Raw genomic sequence first — 24,085 nt, forward strand, 5'->3', positions numbered from 1 at the left:
TGCAACAAGCTCGGGCGATCCCAGAGCCTGTGTTCAGAATGCTCTGGAACCCTTCCTGCAGCTCCAGACCAGCGGCCCTCGGCGAGATGGCGGAACTCGCAGGCTCGGAGCGGTTCTGACCCCCGAGGCGCGGTTGGGGGAAGTCTGGACACCTGCTCTCCGCGGTCCTAAGAAGCACCCTCGACCCAAACCCGGAGCGTCCCCCAGCCCTGCCAGAGGCGCTCGCGGGTGGGGCCGCCCAAGCTCGCCCGCTGCGCAGTCGGAGAGGCCCCATCTCCCCAGGGAGGGAGCGGGGCCCTGTCCCCACGCTGGGGGCACCGGGGAGCCCGGATCCACCGGCTCGGGCTGCCTGGGCCTAGCCGCCCGCCCCTGACAGCGCCGCCCCGCCGTGGTCGGGCCCTCCGCCGGCTCCTCCTCTTCCCCTCCGGCCGCCGCCCCGCCCCGCGCCGCGAACCCAAACAGCCGGCTTCTGCGGGCGGGCCGCGCGTGACCGCCGGCGCCGCCAGCCCCGCGCCGAGCCCGCGCGCCCCGGCCCGGCCGAGCGATGCTGCTGCTGGCGGCCGCCTTCCTCGTGGCGTTCGTGCTGCTGCTCTACATGGTGTCGCCGCTCATCAGCCCCAAGCCCCTCGCCCTGCCCGGGGCGCATGTGGTGGTGAGTGGCCTCCTGTTGCTGCGCCGCCCCCTCCCGGCCCGCTCGGTCGCCCCGAGCCCGTCCTCTGGCGTGCCTGCCCGCGAAGCAGGCGGGCCGCCGACGTCCCTTTCTCCAAATGGAGGGCCACCTGCCGCCGTCCAGCCCGGCACTGTCTCTGCCGAGGGCCTCGGGGACCCGCCCTCTGCTGCACCTGGCTCCTCCCGGGGCCCGAGAGCGAGGCAGCGGGGACAGCGCCAGCGAGCCGGGTCCCGGCGGTCCAGGGGTCCGGAGCGCTCCTTAATCCCCGGGGCATCCCTGGGATGAGGATATTTTTGTTCTCAGTTTTCCCGATGAGTCAACTAAGGAACAGAAAGGCTGAGAAACTTTGCCGGGGAGACCGCGGTCGGTGGCCGTGCAGGGCGAGGCGCCCGGTCCTGGCCGGGTCGAGAGGAGGCGGCAGTAGGGAAGGGGGTCCCAGCCGCCAGGACCCGCCGAGGCAGCTCGGAACTGGAAGATGGCCTGTGTGAGTGACCGAAAGAGCAGTTGCCAAAGGAATCCAGGAAGTGACTCACCTGGGGGAAAAATTGCTCCGAACCCAGCAGGCTGGCAGTCCTGGCCAGCGGTGTTGGGACGCCTCTGTCACCTCTACACACCGCTTGTCTTTCTAAGCTCAGCCCGGAGTCGGCTGATTGCAGTTTCAGTGCAACCGTCTGCCTTCATTTCAGAGTCAGAGGGATGAGCTGGGCGACCTGGCCAGTGCTTCAGGAAAGAAGGGGATGTGCATGGGTTTGGTTTGTTTCTTAGTGGAAGCGCGAGCCTTCGGAGATCCCTTTTCTGCAGGTGTGGCATCTTAAACTGAGGGAGAATGCCTCCTTTCCTGCACCCAGCATTTCACCTCTTGCAGTGGCTTTCTCATCCGTTTTTTTATTTGGATCTCACAACCCCGAGGCACATTGAGGCTGGAGGTTGTGAAAAAGGAGAGTTAGTTACTAAGCTGGCAGCACAAATCCTCCTCGTGCCGGAGGTGACATATGGGTGTCTCCGGTGAGGTCCAGCTGCCCTACTGAGCTGTGATAGGACAGGACGGTCATTTCTTTTAGTGTGGTTTAAATCTGGACAAGAGTTTGTGAATGAGTTAACGCATTTTCTTTAAGTTCTCCTTTGTAAATTTATCAGTATATTTCTAATTCCTGCTATTTCTGGTGTGGAAGCTAGAAGAGGAGGTGAGTATAAATTCATTAGAGAGGAAAGTGTCATATCCGCAAGAGAACTCTTGCCTCAAAAGCATGGCTTTGAAAGTCAGATTCTTTTATGTTTGCAGAGCACAACTTGGAAAAAGGTAAAACCAAAGGCAGTAATGAAAAATTTGAGTCAGTATTTATGAAAGAATTTCATTTAACCTTGACTGTAATGCTTGCCACCCTAGGTAAGATGATGAACGAGTCTGCTTGGACAGACCAAGAAGAATTTATTTTCACCATCCTGTTTTAATACACCACTAAAAATAATGTGAGGATGACATGAATAATTCACGTGATGTCACCATCTGTAAAAAAAATGTCGTAAGAAGAGTGAAAGTGTAATTCTTTTTCTTGAGATTCCTTAGGACTAGGCCGGACTGTGTTAGGAGAGGGAGTTACTGTTTAGAATGTCTGCTTATGCGGAGGCCTGAACAGACTTAGGTCATAGCTATTTATTGTTTTGCTTTTAGAACAGTTCGTATATACTAGTGTTATCTTCCTAATTACAGTGGTAAAACTGTGCCGAAGTCTTACACGGTATGTACTTACTTAAATCGGCTTATTTTTAAAAAACTGTTTAATCGACTTGGTGAGAACTGGAAAATCAAGTCCTTGCTTCTTGGAGATGGCTGAAAGAAACCCTCCTTGCAGCAAACCACCCTCTCTCTTGCCCTCAGTTAGAGGTGTATGGTGTGATTAAGAGAGAGTAATATTTAAAGAATATTTGCAATGAATAGTAAGAGGCAGTGATAAAGAAAGGCCATTAAACTGTTATCTTTAGTGGCCCACATCTGGGCTCAATTTACCAGTTGTCAGACAACTCAATACATATTAGCTGTTTTTCTTAGCCATTATGAAAATCTCTTATATTTTCTTGTGACATTCAAGAATAACATAGCCTGGAATTGACTTATGTATATTCTTAGATACTTGAAGGTTTGTTTCCCATGAACCATGATTCAAAAGTTTGTCTTACTTTTTGTTCTTATGGAAAAATCTTATGAGTGACCAGGTTGAACAGTTTTTTGCCGTGCGTGTGCAGTAAATTTACACAGCTGGCTTACCTATTACAGTCTAGAAAAAGAACAGCAATAATAACAATAGCTAATATCTACGGAGCACCTTACAGCAAGTAAGTTCTCTCAGTAACCTCAGAACTTCACTTGCCATTAATTCATTGAATAACAAAGAGGGAAATTTTTTTGGCGTGGTATCTTTCAGAGAAAGGGCATCGTACAACATATTACAAATTAACGTAGGCAGATATTTATTTGTGCAAGGCACTGTGCTAGGAATGAGGGGCAGACACTGGACTTGGTACTGGTCCTCAAGGAACTGGCAGTCTGGCGAGGGAGCTAAGACATGTACATAAGTAACTGCACATCTCGGCAGCGGGAAAAACATGATAAAACAGCCCGCACATTTTAGGGGTCCTGCTAATTGCTATGGAACTGGAATGTCTGGCGAAAAGGAATAAAGCAGAACCACCCATGGAATATCTCAATGGCAAAGAGCTCCTCAGAGGCAGCCATTAGCCAGGGCAACAGGTATATTTTTACAGTAGCCTGTAGATAATTGGTTAATTCTCCGCCAAAGAAATCTCTTCAATGGTGGAAAGGTGAGACGAAAGAGAAGTAGGGGAGACCCCCAGGAGTCCCATGGAGGTGGTACATTCTGTGGGAGGGGCGTCATGGTGATTTGAAATCGTGGGGTGGGGTCAGAGATGTTCATGATTTAAATCTAACATTAAAATATTCAAAATAATTGAAATACCTGATTATAGGGAAATGGTTAAGTTCTCATACAGCTGTTTAATGCAATATTGTGAAGTTTAGTTTTTTAACCTAAGACGTTATGATACAATTTTTTTTTAAGTAGGCTACCAAAGCATGTGAGGACAGCACCCTCTCTGACACTTCCCTTCCCCATTCACCTGACAACCCCAGTCCCCACTCCCCTGGCCCATATTATGTAATTCGCATAGGGAAAATGACTTGAAAGATCATGTTGCATTTGTCTTATTAAGTTAAATATATATTGAGTCCTTCCTGTATGCCAGGAACTGTGCTAAGTGCTGGGAATATAGTGGGGAGCAAAAACAGAGTTGGTATTTTTATGAAGTTTATGAGGCAGTGATAGGAGAGATGATAGGTGGTGAATCAGATAAATGCACACAAATAAATGCATGGCTGTTGGATTATGTGAGTGCCATAAAATAAAGCAAAAAGGGATGCAGTGCTGAAAAGTGGATTGAGGTGGGGGCAGGGGCAGTCAGTGAAGGCTTTCCTGAGGAAGTGACGTTTGAGCTGAGATTTGATGGATGAGTAGGTGCCAGCTAGATGAAAAGAGGGGAGGAGAGCATTCTTGGCATGGGAAATAGAATATGCAAAGGCCCTGTGGTTGGAGAGAGCTTAGAACTGAAAAAAAGCCAGTATGGCTGAGCTGTAGATAGTGAGGGATAGAATAGTGCAAAAAGAAAAGCTTTACTTCTCTATATTTCCATGTGAGCATATATTACTTTATAATAAGCAGTCATTTAAAAGATCATAAGATATATGTGGGTGACCATTCCTTTCATCTCTAGTAGAGCTAGTCGCGCATAGGAAATATGTGATGAGGAAATAAGATTTATTTGGATCTGGACTCACAGGCAGGCTAATGTATTTTTATGAACTAGATTTATAGGGCCCTTTCCCTCCGGTGAACTCAGAAAAGTATTATAGGTGTGCAAGTTGTTGTTCAGTACTGAAAACAGTCTAAGCAGCAGGCCATGCTGACAGCGTAATCTTTCATGCTTGCACTTATTTCATTCCTTCAGGCTGGGATGAAGAAGCTATAATAGCTAAAGATTTAGTTCTAGTAGATTGGTTTTTAGAGCTCCTCCTAGTTATTTTAAATAAACTTCCCACAGAAGGGAAATTTCAGGTGCTAAGAAGAGGTTTTACTTTTGCTTTCAGGTTACAGGAGGTTCCAGTGGCATTGGAAAGTGTGTTGCTATTGAATGCTATAAACAAGGAGCGTTTATAACTCTGGTTGCACGAAATGAGGTAAGTCTTCTAGGTATGTCATTACCAACTTCCTTATTCAACTTTATTTATTTTCTGCTGAGGAAGATAAGCCCCGAACTAAAATCTGTGCCAGTCTTCCTCCACCTTATATGTGGGTCATTGCCACAGCCTGGCTGATGAGGGGTGTAGGTCTGTGCCCAGGAACCGAACCCGTGAACTTGGGCCGCCAAAGCAGAGCGCATTGAACTTAACCACTACGCCACGGGGCCAGCCCCCTAATTCCACTTGAAATTACCCGAAGAGGCTGTACAAACTTCTTACCTTGCTGGGAGTCACTAACATCTCTGGTTTGAGGTGTGATTCCTGAACCACTGGTTATTTCTGGTATTCAGGACAAAGACTTCTTGGTTGAAATCAGGTCAGCTCCATAAATATTTATTTAGTGCCTGCAACTATTAGGCAACATCACAGACACTGCAGATCTTGAGGTGGGAGAGGCCAAGACATAGGTAGGTAGCACACCTGACCACAGGAAGCCAAGGAGGGCACTCCACCCACTGGGGGTGCCCGCAGAGGTGATCTGGGAGCTGAGACCTGAGTCCTGAAGGCTATGTAGGTGTTTCTCTCTAATTTGCTTGTGACAGGATATGGATTTCTGGTGAAACCCAGACCCCACGGGGAACTCTCCCTGTTCCCCAGCAGTTTAGCAAAATATTTGTTTTGCTGAGTCTACACAAAGTCTGTTTTTCTTTTTTTCAGGGTCTGTTATTCTTGCCAGAGTTGTTTCCGTGGCCCAAAGCAGTGGCACTGTCTTCCCAGGAACAGTCGTGGAGTCCTCTTGCTCTGTGGGGTGGGGGGAAGTGACCAGGGCTGTTTTGTCCACTGCTCTTGTTCTGCGCTTGGCATAACGCTTGTCCCGTAGCGGGTGCTCAAAACATATTTATTGAATGAAGAAGTGAAGGGAGGGGTGATGGAGAAAATGGAAACGCCAGCGTGGCATCGTTGCTTGGGGATTTTGAATTCCCCTCCGCAAAAGGAGGGCAATGGTAGGATGACTGCCCAGGTGGCGAGTGGACAGCTGAACAGGGCCCAGTGACATGGCAGCCATGGAGGGCTCTGGGGCAGATGTTCAACTAATGACACAGAATTAGCCTTCAATAGCCATAATTTCTTTAAAAAAAATCAAGAAAGGGAGAATTAGCTACCTTTTATTTATACCCTGACTTCTCTAACAGTGAATTTACTCTGGCGTTGAAGCCACCTTACAGGAATGAAAACACAGCTTTCATAAAATGGCATTTTGTGAGATTTGAACAATGCCGATATTTGACACGAGACAGGTGAACAAGGAGGCAGGGGAGGCCTGTGTGTCAGGTGCTCAGAAACTCGTCCTGTGGTCCTCGCGTTGCTGGCAGTGAATGAGCGGGCAAGCCTTCTGGCATCGAGAAATTCTTTATTTTCTAATGTAATTTTTTATTCCAATTTTGGCAAAGTCAAGTTGTTTATACCTTTACTAACAGAATAATATAATTGTATTGTAGGCACATTCACGTTTAGGAAACCTACGTGTCTTTCTGAAGGATTCCCCTCCCTTTTTGTTCTTTTCTAGCTGTCATGATGTATACAAATTACAACTTTTATAGCAAATTGAGATGCTGTAAACTTATATCTGTCTTCTTGAAAATGAGTAAAACAAGCAAAATTGGGACCTTGGAAGAATAGCTCAATTACACAGTTAGGTTTGCCTGTCTGAAGATGATGATTACTATTATTTTTTTAGGAAGATTGGCCCTGAGCTAACATATGTTGCCAACCTTCCTCTTTTTTTTTCCTCCCCAAAGCCCCCTGGTACATAGTTGTATATCCCAGTTGTGGGTTATTCTAGTTCCTCTGTGTGGGACGCTGCCTCTGTCAGCCAAAGCAGGACACACAAACTTAAACACTTGGCCCTGGGGCCCGCCCCTTAAGATGACTTTTGAAAGCAGCCAGGCATAAGTCCACCTAAAAAGTGATTTCTACTGTATCTGCGTCTATGGTAGAGGAGGACGGTAGTGGACAGTCTCTTAGGAAAGCACTCTTGACCCAGAGTCACACGAACCCTCGAGTTTGGGGAACATTGCATATCAGTATGGTTGTTCTTGTTTTATATCACAACTAAATAATGTTAGATCAAAACATTTATTAGAATTATCAACAGACTCTGGTCCGTAGCTGTGCCATATAGGTGCAGCCTAGTGTGTTTTCTAGAATTTGATAAATACTGTACAAATAATTGCTCTTTCTCTTCTTTTAAACAAACCAAGCAGACAGATGGACAGTCCCCAGAACTAATTGTTCCTTATTGCTTTCAGGACAAACTGCTGCAGGCAAAGAAAGAAATTGAAAAACACTCCGTTAATGATAAACAGGTAAAATTACTGCCTTCAGGATGCAGTTTCTGTCTAATCAACACAGTTGTATAAAGGAAAAAAGAGTTACTTCAACTGTGAATAGTTCATTGAAAGCGTGTAGGATTTTCCTGATTAAAATACATATTCGACTATTTTTTCCCCAGTTTTATTGAGGTGTAATTGACGTACAACACTGTGTAAGTTCAAGGTGTACAGCATAATGACTTGACTTACATATATTGTGAAATGATTACCACAGTAAGTTTAGTTAATGTCCATCATCTCATATAGATAAAAAGAATTTTTTTCCTTATGATGAGAAGTCTTAGGATTTACTCTCTTAACAACTTTCATATATACCATACAGCAGTGTTAACTGTAGTCATCATGGTGTACATTACGTAGACTGTTTTTAAAAAGTCTAAAAATTTTTTAAAACTTTTGAATTGTCTAGAAATTCAGGTTGTTAGAAAAAAAAGTGTATGGACTCTCATACTCATTCACACACAAATGATCATAACACAATGTTGTACTAGAAAATGATTTCATTTCAATTATTTATTTAAATGAACTGTATATAAACACAATGGGCAAGGGGCATTTAAAAATTTATTTTGGTTATGGAATTTTGGGGTTAAAAAATTATATGTGTGTATATATATATATATATATATATATATATAAAATATATTTCAGTATAAAACATAGTAACAAATTAATAACCACACACTCATCACCTAGCTTAAGAAATGAATTTCCCAGGGCCCCTGACCCCCCTCCGTGGGCCCACATCAGCATCATCCTCTTGTCTCCTTCCTAGGGGCAACCCACAACCTGACTTTTCTGTTAATCTTCCTTGGCTTTTCTTTATAATTTGACCATAAGTGCATATGATCCTAAATAGTATGTTGTTTACTTATGCTTCTTTTTGAACTTTATGGCATCATTTTTTTTTGGCAGCTTTGTTGAGATTTAATTCACCAATTTAAAATGTACAGTGGTTTTTCGTATATCCACAGAGTTGCACAATTATCAGCAGAATTAATTTTGGAACATTTTCATCATCCCATCAAGGCAGTCCATACCCATTAGCAGTCACTCTGATTCCCTCCCAACCCCTTCCTAGCCTGAGGCCATCACTAATCCACTTTAGATTTATACCACGTCATTCCTACATAGGCTTGTGCAACTTGATTTCTTTACTTGATACTATTTTTAAAATTCCTCTGTGTTGCTGCAGGAAGTAATAGTTCATTTATTTTTTACTACTATATAGTATTCTCTTGTATGTGTAGACTACCCTTTGTTCATTAGTTCTTCTGGTGGATATTTAGATGGTTTCCTGTTTTTTTGTTAGTTTATTTTGTTTCCTGCTGTTACTAAAGTTTTTTCCTGTGTCTCTTTGTGCACATGGGCAACATGGAATATACCTCAAAATGGAATTGCTGAGTTGACTGTACGTGTATCTTCAACTTCACCACAGTGGTGACACTCCCCCAGTAGTGGTTGGTGGCTCCTGTTGCCCCACATCCTTGCCAACACTTGGTATTGGCAGCCTTTCTAATTTTTGCTTTTTTCCTGGGTTTTAAGTAGTATTTCATTATAGCTTTAGTTGCCTGTTTTTTTCTCCAGGATATGTTAGAGATCTTTCCATATCAATAAAAATAAATCTGCCTCATTTGTTGCAGCATAGCATTGAGTACACCAACGTTTATTTAATCAGTTCCCTGTTGTTGGGCTGTTTGCTTTTTTTTTTTTTTACTATTGCATGCTAGGCTGCAGGTAGAAATCCTCGTCCACATCTCCTTGTGCACATATGTGAGTTTTTCTGTAGTACCGTGGCCTCTCCCTGTACCCCTTTCCCTAAAGCCCACAAACATTGGAAAGCTTCCGGCTCATCAAATGTCCCCATTTTTCTTTTGCACATTAATGTAACTTCTGGCAGAGAAGGAAGTCTCATCTAAAACCGTGAGCTGGAATGCTCATGGCTGAGGGCCCGTCTTGCCTGCTGCCAGCACCGTCTCTTGGCTCTGGACCTCTTCATCGTTACTCCTGCCCCGTCTTCATCCATCAGAAAGACTTTCGGTCGTGTGGAGAGTTGAAGGGAAAGGAAGATGCTCAGGGCAGGGGCTGGCAGGAAGGCGCTCCATCCTGTGCTGAGCCTAGAATGGGCTTGTTGCTCAACCGCTTAGCATGAGCATTCCCCTGTGGGCACTTTTTTTCTTGGTACTAATTTGTTAACTTTTTTTTTAAGTTTCACTTATCTGTGGTGTAGATTTTATTCATGGTGAATGATCTAATATTGTACAAACAGGCATGTTAAAAAATGAATCCTGTGATTCCTACTCTCTTTTTAAAAAAATACTTCCTTCGTGATGATTTGGGGTAAAATCCACCCCTCTGCTCTGGAATGCTCCCAGTTATGCTTGTGAAGAGGGCTGTTTCCCTTCCTCAGGAATTTAGGTCATTTGGATGGGGTTCCTTCTTGCATGAAGTGCAACTTCCAGCCTGCTGGAAGAAATGCTAAGGCAATAGGTCTCTTTTTATTCAACCCTTTGGCCTCCAGTGTTTCAGCTTCGCTTTTCACATGGTAGCTTCTTAGAGCTGGATGAGGTCTCAGTCATCGCTAGCTTCTGACACCCTTATTGTACACATGAGGTCGCTGCAGCTTCTCAGGTGCTGCTCAGCTAGTTAATGAAGGGACAGGCCTGGAACAAAGCTTCCCAGGGGCCAGGCCTGTTCGTTCCCCCACACCACGCTGCCCTGGACTCGCAGCTTCCTTTGGCTGCGTGTTGTTGATGTGGGTGTGTGCCCTCCTGTACACGCACGTTCTGTCTGCCCCTCAGCTCGGCAGCCAGGCACAACAGGGAAGAATTCATGGAAAGACTTGAGAAATCGAGAATACCTTTCCGCTTCTCTCAGTGACCCCCACTGGAACATGGAACATTCCTATGTCAGAGGCCTAAGCTCTGCTTTGAAAGCATTACCTTAAGAGGAAAATTAATACAATAACTCCTTATTTGTCCCTATTGTGTTAACTTCTATTTCATAAGTTTCTATCAAAGTAAGCACCAAAATATGTGCTTTTTCCCCTTTTCTCCCTCCCGCCTTCCCTCCCTGCCCTCACCCCCCCTCCCTTCTTTCCTCCTTTCCTTCCTCCCTTCCCTTCTTCCTCTCTCCCTCCCTCTCTCCCTCCTTATCTCCCTTCCTCCCTCCCTCCCTATCTCCCTATCTTCCTCCCTTCCTCCTTTCCTCCCTCCCTCCCTCCCTTCAGAATTGTTTTCCATGGAAAGCACAGGCTGAGCCCTTGCCTCCATCCCTCTGTGCTGCAAGCCCCTGTGCATGGCCGAGTTTGTACTTGGTGGACTCTGGGGCTCAGCTTGGTGACCCCTTGTCTAGAGAATCTGTGAGTGGTCAGTCAACCAGAGTCAGGGATCTTAAGCAAACCTCAGAGTGAACCAAATGTGACTTGATTCCCAGCTCAGTTCCCACAGGCCCTGATGGACCCTTGGCCTTGTAAGATAATGTCACCTGGTTCAGCCTCCAAGCAGGGGCCTGAGCTCAGGTGGCTCTGGGAGTGGGTGTTGTTGGCTTATCTCTGTTCCACCTGCTGATGCAGAATCCCAATAGGGTAGTCATGGCTCTGATGCTGCTCCACAGGGAGTATTTTTTAAACAGTTATTAGATTTATTTTTATTCTTTTAACAACTCACAATATTAACAACTTGAGATATAATTTATGTCCAATTTATGTTATGTAATTTATGTATTCTCTTTAACAACTCGAGATATAACTTACGTACAGTAAACCACCGCATTTGAAGAGTACAGTTCAATGGCTTTTGACAGCCGTAGACACGTGTGAGCCCACCACCATGCGGATACTGACCATTTCCATCCCCCGGAGTTTCCCTCTGCCCCTTGCGGTCCTCCCTCCAGTCCTGGCTGTGGGTGATCTCTCACCTGCTTTCTGTCACTCTAGATTAGTGGCATTTCAAGAGGAGCCTTTTTATGCGTCTTTTTTCTATTTCCAGCTTTATTGAGGTATAAGTAACAAATAAAAATTATAGATATTTAAGGTCTTCAACGTAATGATTTAATATGTTTACACTGTGAAATGATCACCACCATCAAGTTGTAAATCAGATCACCTCCCATAGCTATCATTTTCTTGTATGTGTGGTGAGAGTGCTTAAAATCTACTCCCTTAGCAAATTTCAAGCATACAATACAGTGTTAATAACAACAGTCACCATCCTGCGCGTTAAATCCTCAGAACTTGTTCATCTTATACCTGAAAGGCGGTACCCTTTGACCAGTATTTCTTAAAACATTCTTTTGAGTTTTCTCGAAAGAGTTTTCTGTGAAAACTGCCAAGAAAATTAGGCTCTACTAATTGCATTGTCAGCAGATTTCAAACACTGCCATCTGTACATCCAAAATTGGGCTCCTTATCTACTGGAAAGAATTGCCTTTTAAAAAAAAATCCTTTAAAAATAGTTTCAGACACCTGCGTAGCTTTGATCGTATTTTTCTCTCTCTAACAGGTGGTACTTTGTATATCTGTCGACGTGTCTCAAGACTACAGCCAAGTAGAGAATGTCATAAAACAAGTAAGAGGTTGGGCTAATTGGACTTAATTCACTTGCCTTGCAATTGGTTCTTTCCGTTTTGGGTGTGTAGCTTAGAATTGGTGAATCTCCCCTCTAGGTTTAATCGTTTCATAGATGTTATTTATTGGCTTTCATTTGCTATTAAGTGATTCTTCTTTTGTCTTTCTTAATGCCTGTTCTAATAAACTTTTTCAGGCACAGGAGAAACTGGGCCCCGTGGACATGCTTGTAAACTGTGCAGGAATGTCCCTTTCAGGAAAATTCGAAGATCTTGAAGTTAGTACTTTTGAAGTAAGTGAGAATTTTTTTCCTTATTGGGGTAGCCCATCTACTAAAAGTAGAACAAGGCTGTGGGTAGAGGTTTTACAAATGAAATAGATGAAATGCACTCGGCTTTAATGGAAGCTTTAGAAGACTGGAGGAAGGCTGGACAAGGTTTTGGTCCCAGTGGCCATCCAACCTTAAGAGTTTAGACAAGAACCACGGTTTCTCCAGCTGTAAAATGGGGATGAAACCTCCAGTCTGACACAGGTTCCTATGACAATCCACTGAGGTAATATCTTCAAGAGGGCTCTTTGTAAGCCAAGAGATGCTGGATTTTCATGTCAAGTATCAGCATTCTTAACAATGAAAACCCAAAAAAGTTGAAGACCAGAGTCTTTAGAGTTCTCAAGTCAAGATAAAAAGATAAGGCCTCATGTTTATGTTTATATTTTTAAACAAGTTTGCCATGGAACCTCTCTTTTTTTTTTTTTTTTTTTTTTTAAGATTTTATTTTTTTCCTTTTTCTCCCCAAAGCCCCCCGGTACATAGTTGTATATTCTTCGTTGTGGGTCCTTCCAGTTGTGGCATGTGGGACGCTGCCTCAGCGTGGTCTGATGAGCAGTGCCATGTCCGCGCCCAGGATTCGAACCAACGAAACACTGGGCCGCCTGCAGCAGAGCGCGCGAACTTAACCACTCGGCCACGGGGCCAGCCCCGGAACCTCTCTTAGTAATTTGTTTCAGCCCTAAAGAAATGGACATCAGATGTGAAATCTTTCTTAAGTGCAAAACATTTTGTAAGTTGGCATTGCATCAACCGTCTTTTTCTTAATGGTCTGTTGAGCCTTCATTGTCGTAATGGGTTTTGAATGTTCTCCTCTGCAAAGTTCGATTGCATTCCCCTTTCATAGAAAAGAACTCTGCTAGAGCAGTAGTTTAGATGTCTTGCTTCTGGTAGACTGTGGGATTTAAAGTCATGTTGGGGGAGTCCAGATGTAGGTACAAGCAGGGTGGTGCCTTACCTGGGACCTGAATGTCTTAAGCCTCCTCGATCAACTAGGCATAAAAGAGAGTTGTCTTGACCTGTGTACCTTTATCTGTAAGAAATGAGAGGGAGATTTTGAAGATTATTTCAACAGCTGTGTAAAGAATCAGTTGGGGGAAATAGTTGTACTAGCAATCTAGGCATGAAATGATGAGGTGGAAGACGTTGGAGGTGGCCAGCAAAAGAGGAGTGGGGGGTGTGTGTATGAGAGAGAGAGAGTGTGTGTGAAAGCTGATATGGAGGGAGAATCAGCAGCCTCACCTTGACTGAAGGTGAAGAGCAAAGAGAGGATGGAGGTATGAGTAGTTGCATGGTTGTTGTAAATAAATGCACAGCCGCAAAGCTAGCACCTTGGGAAGCGGCCGTGTCTGTTAGCAGGCAGAGGGCGTAGGGCTTGTTTACAGTTGTGTCTGATGCAAGGACAAGGAGAACTGAGGGAATGTTTTGTGGACTTGTGAGCAGGAATAGAAGAAACTAAGCGTATAACACCAGGTAAATGTGTGTAGGTATCAATGACAAGGAGATGGGAAGCAGGTGAGACGAAGGAAGAAGTCAAAGTTACATAGAGAATGTGAAAGTTCTAATCTTTTTTAAAAACTTGCTTTACTCTCAACCTTCATTCTCCCATTCACGCTATTTCCTTCCTTCCTTCTCTCTCTTTTTCTTTCTTTCATTTGAAAAAAGACAGTCAGAACTTCTTTCTTTTCCATCACCGCCAGCATCCTTTCCACACCCATGCCCACCACATAGACTATTTGTTGCTCTCTTCCCAGCTGCAGGGTACAGTAGAGAAAAAGGTGGACTTTGGCATCAGACTAAACCAGTTTTAAATCTTAGCTCTGAAGGTTTCAAGTCTAACCGTTTACCAGCTATGTGATCTCAGGCTAACTCTTTCTGCTTCTGGCCTCAGCTTTTCTTCCGACCGCAGCTTCAATCTCTGTAAACTGATGTGCAGCTCCCGGAGCTATGAGGGTTCAGCATCATCATGTATGCATAATACTCAGCCCATGGTAGCTGCGTAGTAAATGCTAATGTCCTTCCTCATTTATTCATTCAACCCACAAATACTCGAGAAAGCTTCTAGTGAGACGAGTGTTGTTCTGGGTCCTGGGGGTGCCATGATGAGCAAGAAAATAAAGTCTTGGCCCAGGCAAGGTGGGACCTGCCATGCAGGAGCAGGCCGATTGGCAGTGTGATTTCAGATGGATGAAGTGCTGTCGGGTAGAAACACAGGGAGCTGTGACAGAGGGGAAGTGGGGCAGGGGGACTCTGTGAGGTAGTGTGGAAGGAGGTGCAGCCTCAGGGGTCTGAGACCTGAAGGATGGGTGCAAGGAGACCAAGGAAGAGACCCCAGGTGGAAGAGCCAGTAGTGCAAGGGCCCCGAGGTGGGAAGAGCTTGGCAAACTCAAGGAACAGACTCGGAGGCCTGTGTGGTGGGAGCTTCCCGAGTGATGGCAGAGTGGGGCAGCGGCCAGATCTGCTGGGGCCTTGAAGGTCACCATGAGCAGTTTAGATTTTAGTCCAAAAGCTTTGAAGGGGTTTAAGCTAGGCTAGGGAGTAACATGCTCTGCAGTTCTATTTTTAAAGGCTCTTTCTGCCTGCTGGGTCAGGGAGACTGTTACGAGCTGTCGGGATAGTCAAGGCAAGAGATGGTGATGTTGGGAAGGGAGGGGGAGGTGCAGTCATGGGTAACCGTGGGGCAGGGGGCAGAAATGGGAACAGGGGAGGGGATAGGAGATTTTGGAAGCGGCCTAATCACAGTCCCAGTGAGAACTGGCCTTCTAAAAACAGAACCGTTAACCCCAAACCTGCTGCCTCTATTCCAGTGACAAGGCCTCATTCCAGGAATTATTTGTTGTGAGCTCACACTATCTGTTTGTGACCCTCTATGGAAGGGCCCCTCTTCCCCTGGCTGCCCTGGATGGAGGGAGGAGGCCACCATACTCTGGGGAGGATCACCTTCCAAGGCCGTTATTTGCCTTTTTGCTCTCTCTCTTCTCAGTGTCGGTCACTTGCATTGTTCTCGTCAAGTCTAGGAATGGGCTTATTGTTGATGAGCCCTGTTAGGACACATGTTACCACATTTGATGCATTTTCTGAAGACGGGTTGCTTTTTATTTAAAATGAATTCAATCTCAGTTACTTTTTGTGTTTGATTGGGTGTTTTTAGTTTTAATTTTATTGAGGTTCGCATGCACATACCTTGCCTGAACACAATACTTTGTGTGTGTTATCACAACTCATTGCTGGGGAGTTTAAGCACGTCCTGTGTGACATCACGGGGAGAGGACTCATGGAAACTTCTACCCCGTTTCCTCTAGACGTTGACCTGGGTATCTTTTGCTCTTGCTGATTTTCTTTGTGTCCTTTCACTGTCATAAATCTTTGTCACGATACAACTATGTGCGGACTCATGGGAGGGCTCCTGGTGAACCACCGAAACTGCGGGTGGTCCCGGGGAACTCCAACATCCTTCTCTTAATTTTCCTTTTTAATGGGTTTCTTTCTGGCTTCTTGGAGCTGTATCTTGTTTTATCTGCTTGTGGATATTAGTGAGAGTTATTTTTAATTTTTGATTGGGATCACATTGACTCTAGACGGGTTTGGGGAGAACTGACATCGTAACAATATTGTCTTCTAACCCGTGAACATAGTATCTATCTCCGTTTATTTAGGTTTTCCTTCATTTCTCTGAGCAACGTTTTGTACTTTTCAGTCTGTGGGTCTTGCACATTGGTTTTCAGTGTTTCATATATATTTTTTTCATCAATTTTTTTTATATTTTATTTTTTTTACTTTAACTGAGTTCATAATAGTTTACGTCAATGTGAGATTTCAGTTGTACATATTTCTTAACTGTCACCATGTAAGTGCTCCCCTTCACGCCCTGTGCCCAACCCCCCACCCTCTTCCTCTAGTAACCACTGAACTGTTTTCTTTTCTTTTTTTTTGAGGAAGATTAGGCCTGAGCTGGCATCTGCTGCCAATCCTCCTCTTTTTGCTGAGGAAGACTGGCCCTGAGCTAACATCTGTGCCCATCTTCCTCTATCTTATATGTGGGATCCCTACCACAGCATGGCTTGCCAAGCAGTGCCATGTCCACACCTGAAATCCAAACCGGCGAACCCCTGGCCACCAAAGCAGAATGTGCACACTTAACTGCTGTGCCACCAGCCGGCCCCTGAACTGTTTTCTTTGTCCATGTGTTTGTTTATATTCCACATATGAGTGAAATCATCTGGTGTTTGTCTTTCTCAGTCTGGCTTATTTCGCTTAGCATAATACCCTCCAGGTCCTTCCGTGCTGTTGCAAATGGGATGAATTTGTCCTTTTTTATGGCTGAGTAGTATTCCATTGTATATATATACCACATCTTCTTTATCCAGTCATCAGTCGGTGGGCACTTGCATTGTTTCCATGTCTTGGCTATTGTGAATAGTGCTGCTATGAACATAGGGGTACATATGTTACTTTGGATTGTTGATTTCAAGTTGTTTGGGCAGATACCCAGTAGTGGGATAACTGGGTCATATGATAGTTCTATTTTTAGTTTTTTGAGGAATCTCCATACTGTTTTCCATAGTGGCTGCACCAGTTTGCATTCCCACCAGCAGTGTATGAGGGTTCCCTTTTCTCCACATCCTCTCCAGCATTTGTTATTTCTTGTCTTAGTGATTATAGCCATTTTAACAGGTGTAAGGTGATATCTCAGTGTAGTTTTGATTTGCATTTCCCTGATGATCAGTGATGATGAGCATCTTTTCATGTGTTTATTGGCCATCTGTATATCTTCTTTGGAGAAATGTTCATATCCTCTGCCCATATTTTGATTGAGTTGTTTGTTTTTTTGTTGTTCAGTTGTGTGAGTTCCTTATTTATTATGGAGATTAACCCCTTGTCAGCTATATGATTTGCAAGTATTTTCTCCAAATTGGTGGGTTGTCTCTTTGTTTTGATTCTAGTTTCTTTTGCCTTGCAGAGGCTCTTTAGTCTGATGCAGTCCCACGTGTTTATTTTTTCTTTTGTTTCCCTTGTTTAAGAAGACATGGTAAATTTGAAAGGATTCTTTTTAGTTTGATGTCACAGAGTGTACTACCTGTATTACCTTCAAGGAGTTTTATGCTTTCAGGACTTATCTTCAAGTCTTTGATCCATTTTGAGTTTATTTTTGTCTATGGCGTGAGATAATGATCTACCATCATTCTTTTGTGTGTGGCTGTCCAGTTTTCCCAACACTATTTATTGAAGAGACTATCTTTTCTCCGTTGTGTGTTCTTGGCACCTTTGCCTACACCTCTGTCTGTAGATGTGTGGCTTTATTTCTAGGCTTTCAGTTCTGTCCCATTGATCTGTGTGCCTGTTTCTGTACCAGTACCATGCCATTTTGATCACTATGGCTTTGTAGTACATTCTAAAGTCAGGGACTGTGATACCTCCAGCTTTGTTCTTTTTTCTCAGGATTGCCTTAGCAATTCAGGGTCTTTGGTTGCCCCAAGTGACTTTTGGGATTCTTTGTTCTATTTCCATGAAGAATGTCATTGGGATTCTGATTGGGATTACACTGAATCTGTAGATTGCTTTGGGTAGTGTGGACATTTTAACTGTGTTTATTCTTCCAATCCATGTGCGTGGAATCTCGTTCCATCTCTTTATGTCATTATCAATTTCTTTAGGAATGTCGTATAGTTTTCATTGTATAAATCCTTCACCTCCTTAGTTAAATTTGTTCCTAGGTACTTTATTCTTTTAGTTGCGATTATAAATGGAATTGTATTCTTGAGTTCTCTTTCTGTAATTTCATTATTGGAGTATAGAAAAGCAACTGATTTTTGTAAGTTGATTTTGTACCCTGCAACTTTACTGTAGTTGTTAATTATTTCTATTAGTTTTCTGATGGCTTCTTTGGGGTTTTCTCTATATAAGATCATGTCATCTGCAAACAGCAAGAATTTCACTTCTTTACTCCCTATTTGGATTCCTTTTATTCCTTTCTCTTGCCTAATTGCTCTGGCCAAAACCTCCAGTACCATGTTGAATAGGAGTAGTGATAGAGGGCATCCTTGTCTTGTTCCTGTTCTCAGGGGGATGGTGTTCAGTTTTTGTCCATTGAGTATGATGTTCGCTATGGGTTTGTCGTATATGGCCTTTATTATGTTGAGGTAGTTTCCTTCTATCCCCATGTTGTTAAGAGTTTTTATCATAAATGCTGTTGGATCTTGTCAAATGCTTTCTGTGAATCTATTGAGATGATCATGTGGTTTTTATTCCTCAATTTGTTAATGTGGTGAATCACGTTGATTGATTTGCGGATGTTGAACCATCCCTGTGTCCCTGGTATGAATCCCACCTGATCATGATGTATGATCCTTTTGATGTATTGCTGAATTCGGGTTGCCAAAATTTTGTTGAGGATTTTTGCATCTGTGTTCCTCAGCGATATTGGCCTATAGTTTTCCTTTTTTGTGTTGTTTTCGTCAGGCTTTGGTATCAGAGTGATGTTGGCCTTGTAGAATGTGTTAGGAAGTGTTCCATCTTCCCTAATTTTTTGGAATAGCTTGAGAAGGATAGGTATTAAATCCTCTCTGAAAGTTTGGTAGAATTCCCCAGGGAAGCCATCTGGTCCTAGGCTTTTATTCTTTGGGATGCTTTTGATTCCTGTTTCAATCTCTTTCCTTGTGATATGTCTGTTCAGATTGTCTGTTTCTTCTTGATTCAGCTTTGGGAGGTTGTAAGAGTCTAAGAATTTATCCATTTCCTCTAGATTATTCATTTTGTTTTCATGTAGTTTTTTGTACTATTCTCTTATAATCTGTTTATTTCTGTGGTGTCTGTTACTATTTCTCCTCTTTCATTTCTAATTTTGATTATCTGAGCTTTCTCTCTTCTTTTCTTTGTAAGTCTGGCTAGGAGTTTGTCAATTTTATTTATCTTCTCAAAGAACCAGTTCTTTGTTTCATTGGTCCTTTCTACTGCCTTTTTTTGTTTCAATAGCATTTATTTCTGCTCTGATTTTTATTATTTCTCTCCTTCTGCTGACTTTGGGCTTTGTTTATTCTTTTTCTAATTCAGTAAGGTGTAATTTGAGATTGCTTATTTGGGATTTTTCTTGTTTGTTAAGCTGTGCCTGTATTGTGATGAATTTCCCTCTTAATATGGCTTTTGCTGCATCCCATATGAGTCGATATGGTATGTTATCATTTTCATTTGTCTCCAGATATTTTTTGATTTCTCCTTTAATTTCTTTAATGATACATTGCTTGTTCAATAGCATGTTGTTTAGTTTCCACATCTTTGTCCCTTTCTGAGCTTTTTACTTGTAATTAATTTCTAGCTTTATAGCATTATGATTGGAAAAGATGATTGTTATTATTTCTATTTTCTTCAATTTATAGAGGCTTGCCTTGTTTCCCAACATATGGTCTATCCTTGAGAATGTTCCATGTGCACTTGAGAAGAATGTGTATTCTGCTGTTTTTGGATGGAGTGTTCTATATATGTCTATTGAGTCCAACTGGTCTAGCTTTTCATTTAATTCCAAGATTTCCTTGTTGATTTTCTGTCTGGATGATCTCTCCATTGATGTGAGTGGAGTGTTGAGTTCCCCTACTATTATTGTGTTATTATTGATATCTTCTTTTAGGTTTGTTAATAGTTGCTTTATGAACTTTGGTGCTCCTGTGTTGGGTGCATAGATGTTTATAAGTGTTATTTCTTCTTGATGCAATGTCCCTTTGAGCATTATACACTGCCCCTCTTTGTCTCTTTTTACCTGTCTTATCTTGAAATCTAGTTTGTCTTATATAAGTATTGCAACACCTGCTTTCTTTTGTTTGCCATTAGCTGGGAGTATTGTCTTCCACCCCTTCACTCTGAGCCTGTGTTTGACATTGGAGCTGAGATGTGTTTCCTGGAGGCAGCATATTATTGGGTCTTATTCTGTAATCCATCTCGCCATTCTGTGTCTTTTTATTGGAGAATTCAATCCATTTACATTTATGGTGATTATTGATGTGTGAGAGCTTAATGCTGTCATTATATCACTCATTTTCTGGTTTTCCTGCATTTCCTTTGTTTCTCGTCTTGTGTGTTTTGGTCTACCCCTTGAATTATGTAGTTTTTATGATATGTTTCTCTATTTTCTCCTTATTTATTCTTTGTGTCTCTGTTCTGCTTTTTTGTGTAGTGGTTATCATGAGGTTTGTATTCAGAATCTTGTGTATAAGATAGTTCATTTTCTGATGGCGTCTTACTTCCTTAGTCTAAACCAATTCAGTCCCTTTTCTCCTCCCCTCCTAAGTTGTTTTTCTCATATCTTATTCCATCTTGTGTTGTGAGTTTGTGGTTAGACTGAATTCTGGGCACTTGTTGTTTTCTCTCTGGTCTGGAGATTTGATCTAGTGTCTCACGTTGTTAGAGGAGGTGGGTCAGGTTTTTTGCATTCTATTATTTGGTTGCAGTTACCACCTGTAACCACTGGGTGGTGTTCGAGAGCCGCATAGTCTGAGCCCTCCGCCTTCAGCCCAGATCCCAGGTGCTGGAGCAGCATGAGGCGGGGGAGGGGAGGGGCGCTTTCTCCTGCGTGCTCTCCGGGCTTTCTCACTGTCACTCTCTGGTCTCCTGGGGTGTTGGCTTGATGAGGTCACCCCCAGGAAAGCTTTCCCTCCATTAGAGGGATTACCTCTAGGCTGCAAGGGTCCTTGGTGGTCCTTAATGTTTTCATGAACACACGTCTCCTCCCCCATTCCTTCCCTCATGGATCCTTCTGCAGTTGCGGATCACAGTCTTTCTGGGAGAGTGTGAAGTTCTCTCTTACCACGTTCCAGCTCCTGGGTTGGGGGGGGGCTCCAGCCTCCCTGCCCTCCGTCATGTGGCTATGTGTCTCTCCAACATTTTTGTGTTGTGTTAGGATGTCCTCTGTTGGAGTATAGATGTCCCTTTTGGTTGGTTGTTGGAGGGGAGAGAGTCCCAGGCAAGTTCACTCTGCCGTGATGCTGACCTCACTCCAGTATTTCATGTTTTTGATGCTAGTGTAATGGTATTTTTTCATTTCAATTTCTGAGTGTTCACTGATAATACAGAGAAGTACAATTGATTTGTGTGTATTGATCTTGCAATGTGGCTAAACTCAATTATTAATTCTAGTCCTCAGTGGATTTTCTACAGCCAAGATCATGTCATCTGCAACAGTTTTACTTCTTTCATTCCCATCTGGATTCCCTTATTTTGCTGACTGGAACTTCCAGGACAGTGTTGAATAGAACGAGTGAGAGCGGACATTCTTTTCTTGTTCCTGATCTTCAGGAGAAAGCATTCAGTCTTTTACCATAAAGTGTGATGTTAGCTGTAGTTTTGCTTTTTTGTCTTTTTGGTAGATGCCCTTTATCAAGTTGAGAAAGTTCCCTGCTATTCCCAGTTTGTCGAGAGTTTTTATAAGGAATGAATGTGAATTTTGTCAGATGCTTTTTCTGCGTCTACTGGGATGATCATAGAGTTCTTTTTTATTTCGTTAATATGTGAATTATATTGCTTGATTTCCAAACGTTAAACCAACCTTGCATTCCTGGGATTAACTCTACTTGGTTATGATCTGTTATCCTCTCTGTGTTCTTGAGGCATATTAGTTGTCATTTTCTTTTCTTTTAATGTTATTTTCTGGTTTTCATCTAAGGGTAATGCTGGCTTCATAGCATGAGTAGGGGAGTATTCCCTCTTCAGTTTTCTGGAAGAATTTGTGTAGAGTTGGTATTATTCTTCCATCTTTTGTAGAATTCACTAGTGAAGCATGAGATTTTCTTTGTTCCTAACCTTAATTTAATTTCTGTAATAGATGTAGGGCTACATCCATATCTTCTCATCTGTTTCTTTTTGAGTGACCTTTGGTAGCTTGTGTCTTGCAAGGAATTTCTCTATTTTATCTCAGTCATTGAATTTATTGGCACAAAGTTATTCATCATATTCCCTTTTTCTCATTTTAATATTCATAGAGTCTGTAGTGATGTCACCTCGCTTGTTCTTGATATTGATAATTTGCATCCTCTTTCTTTCCTGATCAGTATAACTAGAAGCTTATCAGTTTTATTGATCTTCTCAATAACCAGCTTTTGGTTTTATGATTTTTCTATTGTTTTTCTGTTTTCTATTTCATTTATTTCTTCTCTTATTTTTATTGTTTCCTTTCTTCTGCTTACTTTTCTGGTATTTTGCTCTTCTTTTTATAGTTTGTTTGGGTCAAAGCTAAGGTCATCAATTTGAGGCCTTTTTCCTTTTCTAATACAGATGTTAGTGCTACAGATTTCCACCTTAGTACTGCTTTAACAGCATTCCACTAATTTTGATATGTTGTGTTTTTACATTCATTCAGTTAAAAATATCTTATCATTTCCCTTTTCATGTCTGCTTTGACCCTTGGGTTATTTAGAATAGATAGTGTATTATCTAGTTTCCAAATATTTGGGGGACTTTCCAGAAATCTTTCTCTCATTGATTTCCAATTTAATTCCATTGTTGTCAGCCAACATACTTTATGTGACTCGAATCCTTTTAAATTTATTGAGACTTGTTTTGTGGCCCAGTTTATGGTCTGTCTTGTCGCTGTTCTATGTGCACTTGAGAAGAAGGTTCATTCTTCTCTTTGGAGTGGAGTATTTTTTCAGTGTTGATTAGGTCCAGTTGGCTGATAACATTGTTCAAGTCTTCTTTATCCTTACTGATTTTGTGTCCACTTGTTCTATCAACTATTGAAAGAAGGGGACTGTAATCTCTGATTATAATTGTGGATTTGTCTGACTGTTTTTAAATAGACTCTTGGTCAATACTCCTCTCTTTCAGCCCTATTCCCACCCTCCTGCCCCCGGCAGTGCTTGGTGCTGCTTGAGTTTTTGGGGGGTTCTGTGGTGCGATTCTGCTTTTTAGCCTCTCTGCTCCTTGCTTAGCATTCAGCTTTCAGCTATGTTAGTTATCACTCATCATTCTGTTCTTCAACTTCCAAAATGTTTTTGCTGTTATTTTCTTTCCTATTTTCTTTGTCCTTGTGGATTGTTGCCAGAGGAAATCTCTTTGCTGAGATTCAGTGGGGTCTCTGAAGGAAGCTGAGGTAAACATATGGGTTCAGTATGACATCTTTTTTCAAATACTTTTTTTAGAGCATTTTTATCATCAAAATAATATAATGATGTTAAAAGGCATTTTGGGGAAAAATGGAATCATAACACAGTCACAATTTTCTCTATTTCCTTTGTTTTTGTGCACGTGTACTTTTATTTAACATTTGAAATAGTTACAGTCACAGTGCGAATATAGTTTGCTCTCTGCTTTTTTTAAATTTGTAGCATAACTATTTCCCCCTGTAGCTTCTGATGTTTCTGGTCTTCATTTCTAAAAGTTATGGAACATTCTATTGAGTTACCATTTCATGACTGACTCAGAGTTCCCCAGTGAAGTGTTTGGTTTTACATGGTAATAGAGCTAATATTTTTGTAAGACTTTTAATATAGAAATATTTTAATGCAAGTTTTCTTAGATTTTCAAGTTAAAATGTAAGGTTTTTGAGTTCCCAGGATGAGGGGAAAATATACTCCTGGTACCTTTGTAAGCTCTTACCCGTCATAATGTAATAAGTCATAACATTTATTGAGTCCTTACTGTGGGTTGGGGCTGCCCTGGCACTTATCTGTGTGCCCTCCCCAGTGCCTGCAGCAGCCGGATGAGACAGTACAATATTAGCCCTGTTTTCTCTGAGGGAATGGGCAGAGCGTCTGACTTTCTTGTTCATCATCAAATAGGTAGTAAATGGTAGAGACAAGGCTTCAAACCACCATCCATGCTGTTAACCACTGCCCTAGTCTCCGTGTAAATCTGTCTGTAGCTGAGACCAAAAGGACTGGAAATATTTGGA

The 24,085-nt window shown here is 42.6% G+C and overlaps 1 protein-coding gene across 1 annotated transcript in view; it reads left to right on the forward strand.

The window, feature by feature from the left end:
* Positions 1–257: 257 nt before the first annotated feature.
* Positions 258–24,085, forward strand: part of KDSR (3-ketodihydrosphingosine reductase) — a 42,320-nt gene continuing 18,492 nt past the window's right edge. The window contains exons 1-5 of the mRNA XM_014843801.3: positions 258–652; positions 4,830–4,919; positions 7,232–7,288; positions 11,818–11,883; positions 12,079–12,174. Of these exons, the coding sequence (XP_014699287.1) occupies positions 545–652; positions 4,830–4,919; positions 7,232–7,288; positions 11,818–11,883; positions 12,079–12,174 (417 nt within the window). The 5' untranslated portion in view covers positions 258–544. The remainder of the gene's footprint in view (positions 653–4,829; positions 4,920–7,231; positions 7,289–11,817; positions 11,884–12,078; positions 12,175–24,085) is intronic.

Source organism: Equus asinus, chromosome 7, assembly GCF_041296235.1.
Source record: "Equus asinus isolate D_3611 breed Donkey chromosome 7, EquAss-T2T_v2, whole genome shotgun sequence".
NCBI classification, from domain to species: domain Eukaryota; kingdom Metazoa; phylum Chordata; class Mammalia; order Perissodactyla; family Equidae; genus Equus; species Equus asinus.